The 7,228-nt window shown below is 48.7% G+C and overlaps 1 protein-coding gene across 1 annotated transcript; it reads right to left on the bottom strand.

Moving 5' to 3' along the window:
- Positions 1-565: 565 nt before the first annotated feature.
- SST (somatostatin) lies at positions 566-6,928 on the bottom strand. Its single transcript, XM_066622439.1, has 2 exons — positions 6,788-6,928; positions 566-778 (listed from the first exon to the last, which is right to left on the bottom strand). Exons 1-2 carry the CDS (start codon positions 6,926-6,928, stop codon positions 566-568), a joined length of 354 nt encoding a protein of 117 aa, XP_066478536.1.
- Between the last annotated feature and the right edge of the window lie 300 nt (positions 6,929-7,228).

The following is a 7,228-nucleotide window of genomic DNA, read 5'->3' as shown; positions in this document are numbered from 1 at the left end:
ATGGGGCTTACTCTCAGGAAAGTGTGTTTAGGATTGCAGCCTGAGTTCATAGACTCTAAACTTACACAATCAGTGGTCAGGAAGATTATCAAGGACTCTGCTGGGCCTTGGGTGTTTTTCTTTTCATGTATACGTTAGTATAGGAGTGCCAAGTAGAAAGATGGAATGACCAGAAAATGTATACCCAGGACACTTTGAAACATAAACTTTATTGCAAGAAAGAATTAAAAATAGCACATCAGAGTGACTTGCTACTTTGAGGAGTGGGTTGATGTGTCATGAAGAATTAGTCAGAAATCACAAACTCAGGGAAATTGTGTACAATTGAAACTGAATGTTTTATTAAAACAATTTCAAAATCAAGCTGAATTTGTGTGTGTGTGTGTGTGTGTGTGTGTGTGTGTGTGTGTGTGTGTGTGTGTGTGAGTGAGTGAGTGAGTGAGTGAGTGAGTGTTCATTTTACCTTAACAGTATATTATACATTACAGTCTTCAGCTCCTGACGTGACGGGAGTGGGGTTAAGAGAAAGACTTGAGGTGGGCCTGGGGGGTGGGGGAAGAAAGAGCTAACAGGATGTGAATGTCTTCCAGAAGAAATTCTTGCATCCAGCTTTGCGTTCTCTGGGGGCCAGAGCCGGGTTCAAGTTGGCTGATCTCTCCAGCTCCAGCCTCACTTCGTCTTGCTCCGCACCGCGGGACAAATCATCTGACTCCAGGGCCTCATTTTCTGTCTGGCTGTTTTCTGAGAGCAATTCTGCCAGGAAGTACTTGGCCAGTTCCTTGGGAGAAAAAGAAGAAGCACAGTCTCTTATTAAAAATATATTCAATTTTGTTGTGTGAACCAACAGGAAAGGAGGTGACACTTCACGAGCAAGTGAATTTCATTAGGGTTCTTGTGCTTATTTGGGGTGCGTATGTAGGTATGATTTTTTTTTTTTTAGCATTTGAGATGCCATAATTCCATATTGAAACTTTGTGATTGATTTGTAAACTTCTCCTTCCCACTGTCATTCATTTCATTTCCCACTCACTTCTGTGGCAGACTGCTGGGCTTCTCTTTGATTCTTCTCCCTTTTACAAACTGTTTATAAGGAACAAAAAAAACCAGCAAAGCTCCTCTTGGTGTTGACCTCCTGGTCGCCACCTGGCTACTTCTCACAATGCCCCAGATGTTGCATTGGTCAAGGACACTGAGCAGAGAAACATGGCAGTCCCGGGAGGTAACTGGAGGAGTTTTATCACTTCTTTCATAGGGTCAAATTGTTAACTTTAAGGGATGATAGCCCTCCCCCTTTTAATCATGAAAATGAATGAGGCACATGTGCCATTTGACTCATTTAAGCCCCAGGGGAATTCTTTTCAGGATGCATGGAAATTGGCCCAGTTCAGGTCCCAAACTTATCCAATTTTCCAGCATTGTTGCAGTCACAATGGAGCCTGGATCCACAAAACCCAGACAAGTCTCTCACAAGCTGGAAGTGACATCACAAGAGGCAAAGACCTTAGAGGTCAGTGTGTCATGAGAAAAAAAATGTAGAAAATTGCTGATTTAAACAATGAAAAGTTCTGAGATGCCCCCTTACATACAAACAGATTTAATGTGGCAAGGAGCATGACTGGACTGGACTGTTGTGTGAAGTGCTATCTTCAGTGGGCAGATTAGATGTGCACTTGGATGCAGCTGGGAAAAATCATCAACAGTAGAGCCGTACAGCCATGAAATGCTTCTGGAGTTGGTACACGAAAGGTGGGCTCTGTAATGTCCAGGTAAACAGGTTTTTGTACAAAAACCAACAAAGTGTTCTGCCTCCCCTATAATACTTTGGGAAATTTGGAATATCTTGTCAATAAACCTGTCCTTAGAAATTATTATTTTTTATTCCACCCTTCAAGGTGATGGAGAAGGTCATTCCCTTCCCATTTTATTCCCACAATAACCCTGTGCAGGAAACCAGCACATCACACACACCCCGATAGACCGGGTGGTGGGCGTGGTGATGTATCATCGCCTTGCCCCACTGGTTTTTTGGTTGTACCTTTTGGTAGAACAAAGCTATTTCAACATGGTTTGTTTCATCACATTCTGCTGGGAATTATACATCGAATGGTATATAACATGATGGTACTATTCCTACAAACTGCGATTTTGGTCACTAGTGGTGTCACACACCCCCGTGCAGCCTGCACCCTCTGTACCCCCTAGCGTGACTGCCTGTGAGAAACTCTCGGACAAGTCTGTGCAGTGGGGAGAAATACCCATCTCAAGACAACAGAGCACAGACTGCTCAATGCTGGGAGCAAACCAATGGTCTTGCCCATTGCCTTTATTTCCTGGTTGAAGGAGGAAAGGTTTGCCAATAACTATGATGCAAGCTAGCTAAATAGAATCTCCATGTACAGAGGCAATGTGTCTTTGAAAAACAGATGCCAGGGACAAACAGTGGTTAAAGGTGTTGCCTTAATACCCTACTTAAAGCTTTCCAGAGGCATCTTGCTGGTTGTGGCTGGCAATGAAATACTGGACATGGTTGATTCTGGTCTGCCCCACTAAGGTAGTACTTCTCATGCCCTCCTCCAGATGCATTCATTGCAACCTCCACCTCAAGCCTCCATTGAATAGGTCTGAGCCCAAAGCATCATGCTCTCTATTCAATCAAGAGCTGAATAGGTTTCTTAAAAGGCCAAAACCCACTTCATACGTGGGGTAGCTTAGGGCACAATCCTATGCATGTCTATTCAGAAGTAAGTCCTAATATGTTCAATGGGGCTTACTCCCAGGGAAGCGTTAGCCAACTAAGGACCTAATCCTATCCAACTTTCTTGTGCCAATGCAGCCCTAAAGTAAGAGAACAAAAGTTCCCTTACCTTGAGGAGGCCTCCCTGACTGTCCCCCTCCCCACAGGATGCAGTGCGCCCCTGTTGGCACAGCTGCATCAGCCCTAGAAAGTTGGATAGGATTGGGCCCTCAAATGTTTAGGCACCTAAAAAATGGACAGGGTGGCTATGACAAGCATATCGTATCGTACAGACGCAATGACCAACAACTCCAGAGTAGTTTACAGATATACAAGATATACATTTAGTATATACAGAGTAGATATACATTTAGTAGCAAACAATAGTTTTCTGCAGCTTAATATGTGAAACAGCTCTGTCTCCTTGCCCTAAGGAGCTGCCCAAACAAAGATGGGCAAGGATGGATTGTGCCCTAACAGAATATCCTTACTGGAGGCTCAGTGCTCACTTTCAATTAGAAGCAGAGAGAAGAAATCCTCCATATCGGATTGGTTGATGAACTTGGAAGGGATCTGATTTTCTCCATAGAATATGTTTTGGCTCGCTTGCTTGAGTTACCTGCAACTATCTTTACTGTAGATGGCATAGCTTATTGCTACCTGCTGCAAATCATTGCTTGGGGCACACAGTATTCTGCATTATTTGGGTTGTTGGGACATGGAGAGCTGATGGCTGAAAAAAAAAAAAGATGGGCTCCAGAGTCATCTGTAACTTTTCTGTCCTTGGAGTTTATGAAGCACTGTATGAGACCTTCACCACCTTGGACAGTAACTGTGATCATAAAGCCTCTGTGATTATTGTTGCACATACATACAGTACAGGAATGGATCCAAGGGGTGGATTAAAACTGCTGCCTGTATGGTGACTTTTCTCCTTCATCACCATAGGAGCCATAGGAAACTGGCAGGGGTCTGGTCTAGAGGGTAGAGCCTCCATTTGCCTGAAGATTAACATCCACAAGGTCGCCAGTTCGAGGCCACCGGCACCGTGCAACCTTGAAGCAGCTGACAAGCTGCAGCTGAGCTGTTCCATCTGCTCGGAGCGTGGGAGGATGGAGGCCAGAATGTCAAACCAGATCGGAGTGTAACACCTTGAATGTAGTGGTTCTTGAAAGAAAGAACCTTCTTTCAATTTGTAAAAATCCCTGCGTGGATTTAATAAGCCTGCCTATGTAAACCGCCTTGAATAAAGACCAAGAAAGGCGGTATATAAATACTGTATATTATTATATATTATATTATTATCCAAAGAAGCCCATCACAGAGTGGTCTCTGAGGCCATCACCTCAGGCGTAGCTAGAGGGGGTGCAAAGCACCAAGTGTTGCAGGGGGCCTCACCGAAGCATGCAAGTGACCCCTCCCCCTCGAAGACATTCTGGGTGGTAAGTGCAAAATGACTGGCCATCACCTTTATTTACCAGGATAATTTATCCAGCTTATTGACAGTGTCCCACACAGAGAGCAAATGTGGCACCGAGGCGCAGGGCCTTTTCTGTTGTAGCACCACATCTCTGAAACATCTGAGGACAGCTTCTTTTTTATATGGTTTCCAGTGGAGGTTAAAAATACATGTGTTTTGCTTAGCAGTTGAGGAGGGAGGAGGTACCTCCTAGAGATGCTTTTTTTATCTTTGGCTACTACTTTTATGTTATTTTTTTGTATGTTGTTGCTGTGTTTTATTTTGTAATCAGCTCCGGTATCAATTTTTATCTGTTTTTAAGGTTTTAATGACTTTTATTCATAGGTATCTATTTTTATTCTTATGGTGTGCACCACCTTGAGCATAGGAAAGGTGGTATATAAATCTTCTAAACAACAACAAAAAAATGAATGAATGAATGAAGGGCCAGCTCTAACAGGTCACTGCATTGTCTGAACTCCGGTGGCTACAGTGCAGCAGCCTTGCTAGGACTGCAATATGTGAGATGCCATCATGCACAACCAAGGCACTGCCAAAAATGCTAGCAGCAGCAGCTGAGTGACAGTGGCCTTCAAAGATGTCCAGCTGCTGGTAAGTTGGTGCACAGAGTGGGTGCTGGTGGGTGGTTGACAGGGGAAGAGAGTGGGAGTGTAGGGAGTGGGAAAGGGTGGTTATTGACGGCAGCAGCTCTGCCAATATTCCATCAATCCACCTCCCTGGGTCCACTCAGTGTTGCACCAGCCAAGACCTGGTCCAGGTCTAATACAGAAGCAGAGGCTTAGTATTAGATGGCTCCCACCCCATCCCAGCAGGATGCAACTGCTGCAAAGTGTGCAGGGTGGACAGGGAGTAACATGGAACCACCCTGAACCAAGGTATGTGTGGACTATCTGTTTACAACACAGTGAGCAAAGCTCCAGGAGCCCAGCTTATTGGAAAGTGCCTCTCAGTCTTGCCATCTGGCAGCGCCAAAGAGTGTGTGTACCCCTAACACAGCCGCCCCCTGAAACACTTGGGATCCTCAATGTCTTTAGTTCTTTAGGGCTAACGTAGTAACAGTGGTGTGGACATTCCTGAAGGCTGCCATCCCAAACACCGAAACTAGCATGGAAGTGAACTCAGTCTCAAGCAAGTGAGCGTGGTGAAACTGAGTCCAGGAGAGGGGGAAAGAGAGATTTTTCAGCACCCTGGAGAGCTCCACAAGACCTTAGACCGCCTTGGACAGTGAACTGTCAGGAATGAAACCAGGGATGTGTGTGGGGCTAGGGAGGCAGGTGAGGCAGAGCCTCCCCACTGAAGTCCTTCCAAAAGCGCTGGCGCTGCTGCTATGTAAGGTGTGCAAGTGGAGTGTGTGGAGTGCTTGCACACCTCACACAGCAGCCGTGCTTTTCGAAGGATTCCAGCAGGGAGGCTCTGCCTCACCTGCCTCCCCACCCACAGCATGTCCCTGAATGAAACTACAGCCATCTTTTCTAGTATAGTTTTTGTTCTGTTTCTTAATTTTTTTTGAAGGCTGAGATGAGAACACCTTGACAATCATAAGAGTAGCTGTATGTTAAGAGCCTGTGCATCTCATTCATCTTTCTAACTACTTAGTAAGTGTGTGCCCCATTTTTTGGTCCTGCGGATTAGAGTCTGGATACGGTCAGCCATTCTGGATCCCACCAAAGTCCCACTGGGTCCAACCGTGGTTGGCAGAAGCCCACAGGCGAAGGGTCAAGGTTGCAGAGGCCCTGATGTTTCGTCCCCAGCTCCCGATATTCAGAGAGAACCGTCGCCTCTGAGCAGGGAGGTCTCATTTCATGATCGTGGTGAACAGGAGTGGCAACATACGAAGGCGGAGTCCCTGTGGGGGCCTGGAATCCACCTTGCACATGCTCAGAGGCACTCCTTACTGCTCCTGCTCTGGGCATTGTAAGGAGGGCCTGGAGTTCAGCAGGCAGCCTTCCAACTTCAGTCCAAAGTCCGGCTGCCTTGCCCGAAGAGGAACTCTGGGGTTCAAGCCTGCCTAGAAATCCCATCTTCTGCTCCCCTCACCCTAGGGGGTCTATGTAGTCACTCAATGTGACAGGAGGCTTCAAGGTGGGGGGCACACATCAATGCCTGGAGAGCGAGAGCGAGATGATGGCATAGAATCTGCCGCTCGAGAGGCACACGGTGTGACTCGGGATGCCGCTGGAGCAGTGGCGTAGCTCGAGGGGGTGCAAAGCACTCAGTTTTTCAGGGAGCCTCATCGCAACCTGCAAGCGGCCCCTCCCCTTCCAGGTGGGGGGAAGCAAAACAGAGGCTTATGCCTGGCCTCTAACGGGATGGGCCCCTGGCACATTGAGGTGAGGCTCCCCGCGAAACTTAGTGCTCTGCAGCTGCGGTGTGGCTCCCTGCGAAACTTAGTGCTTCGCCACTGCTCCGGAGAGAGGGCAGAGGGGGGCAGTGCCTTCCAGCCCTGCTGGGGCTCCGAGCGAGGAACGGAACCCCAGACCTTCGACCCACCAGGGCTCACCTCAGACCTGCCCTCGGCTGCCCCGGGGGCCTTCCTCCCTGCCCAGCGCCCCCTCCGCTCCCCGGGCCCGTACCTGCTTCCCCGCGGCGGCGGCCAGCGACTTCTGGAGGAACTGCCGGAGGCGGGGGTCCGAGGGCGCGGCGGCCACGCTGCTCAGCGCCAGGGCCACCGAGGCGAGCAGGGCGAGCGCGCACTGGAGACGGCTGGTCAGCATCTTGGCCGAGCCCGCTGGAGCGCTGCTGCGATGGGTTCTCTTCCGGGGGGGGGGGTGCTGCTCACGGCGCCGCTCCTCGCTTCTGGGATCTCCACCGGCACCCCCCTTTATAAACCCTTTTGCTGACGTCAAGGAAGAGCCCCCCTCCCGCCAAAAGGAGCCGGCGCTTTAACGCCCCATTAAGTGCGCAGATCCATCACCCCGAAGTGACGGGGTCGACACGTGTCTGGGGTGGAGGGGGGCTTGGAGGGGGCGGGGGGCGAATTCCAGGGGGAGGATTCGGGAGTCAGCGCGACGCCT

This window comes from Tiliqua scincoides, chromosome 3 (genome assembly GCF_035046505.1).
Source record: "Tiliqua scincoides isolate rTilSci1 chromosome 3, rTilSci1.hap2, whole genome shotgun sequence".
Lineage (NCBI taxonomy): Eukaryota > Metazoa > Chordata > Lepidosauria > Squamata > Scincidae > Tiliqua > Tiliqua scincoides.
Note: the sequence above shows the minus strand (reverse complement) of the source record. Positions and strands in the feature narration are given on the sequence as shown.

Excerpts from the sequence above, each read along its gene's own strand:
- SST (XM_066622439.1), bottom strand. The coding sequence starts at position 6,928 with ATGCTGACCAGCCGTCTCCAGTGCGCGCTCGCCCTGCTCGCCTCGGTG. Across the intron at positions 779-6,787 it reads CCGCCGCCGCGGGGAAGCAG|GAACTGGCCAAGTACTTCCT; the intron begins GTACGGGCCCGG and ends TTTTCTCCCAAG.